Source organism: Vombatus ursinus, unplaced genomic scaffold (assembly GCF_900497805.2).
Source record: "Vombatus ursinus unplaced genomic scaffold, bare-nosed wombat genome assembly UNPS02015066.1, whole genome shotgun sequence".
NCBI lineage: Eukaryota > Metazoa > Chordata > Mammalia > Diprotodontia > Vombatidae > Vombatus > Vombatus ursinus.
In genome coordinates this window covers 661,346-662,507 of record NW_020954844.1, presented here as the reverse complement: position 1 = coordinate 662,507, position 1,162 = coordinate 661,346, and the positions used below count along the sequence as shown (strand labels likewise).

The window sequence follows — 1,162 nt, the reverse complement described above, 5'->3', positions numbered from 1 at the left end:
AGATCAAGACATTTCCGTGACTGAGAACCAGCGCTGGGCTGGAGTTGGGGGGGAGGTAAGTGGGTTATGATCTGGGGAGTCTAGCTTTCATTCAAAAGAGAGATCTCAGAGCCAGAGCCACGCGTTCACTGGAAAAAAGGAGCTCTAATGCAGCATGCTGGGTAGGGGCAGGGGTGGGGTGCAGACCTACCTGTGAGTTATCATGGCTAAAGATGATGGAGTTGAGGTCACCACAGTTATAATGCTTGATCAGGTCCTCTGTGGTGTAGGGCGTCTGGAGGCTTCCTGCCCGCAGGCTCTCTTGCTGAAGGAGGGTTTGATTCAAGGCAAAGATCACCTGAAAAGGACAGGGAAGGTACAAAGGGAAGCAGATCAAAGTACCAGTACGCTCCAGCCAGATGTACGCTGCCATGATTTTATTCTTAACAGAGAAGTTTACCACAGTGACTGATTGCATATTGAATAAGACACCAGATGTGGGTTCAAATCCCGCCTCTGATACTGACTACGTCTGTGACCTAAATAAATATCTCTTCTCTTGGCCTCAGTTTCTTCATCTGTAAAATGAAATGGTTGGACTCAATGATTTCAGACACTTACTAGTTGTGTGACCCTGGACAAGTCACTTAACCCTGTTTGCCTCAATTTCCTCATCAATTAAATAAGCTGGAGAAGGAAATGGCTAATCACTCCAGCATCTCCGCCAGGAAAACCCCAACAGGGGTCTGAAAGAGTCAGACATAAGTGAAACAATGGAACAAAAAACCAGAGTTGTGCTGCCAGTATGTGGCACTGCCTCGTCCAGAAACGAGGGGGCTGAACTGAAGCCTGTCCAGCTCTAAAATCCATGAAGGGAAGACTCCCAGAGTCAGCCTAGAGCCACAGAAGGAAAACGTTCCTCATGATGAAGAGTAGCTCAGCCTGTTCTTTCCCCTTACTGCTCAACACATACTCTCCAGGCCAGTGACGCCGTCCTCCCAGATGTTCCACAGACAAGACTCTCTTGGCTCTCCAAGACAGTGACACCGGCCTCCCAGATGTTCCACAGACAAGACTCTCTTGGCTCTCCAAGACAGTGACACCGTCCTCCCAGATGTTCCACAGACAAGACTCTTTTGGCTCTCCAAGACAGTGACACCGGCCTCCCAGATGTTCCACAGAC

General features: G+C 49.1%; 1 protein-coding gene across 1 annotated transcript in view; it reads right to left on the bottom strand.

Moving 5' to 3' along the window:
* The window catches only part of TRABD2A (TraB domain containing 2A), a 53,516-nt gene that overhangs the window by 24,307 nt on the left and 28,047 nt on the right, over window positions 1-1,162 (bottom strand). The window contains 1 exon segment of the mRNA XM_027846102.1: window positions 191-337. Coding sequence (XP_027701903.1) covers window positions 191-337 — 147 coding nt within the window.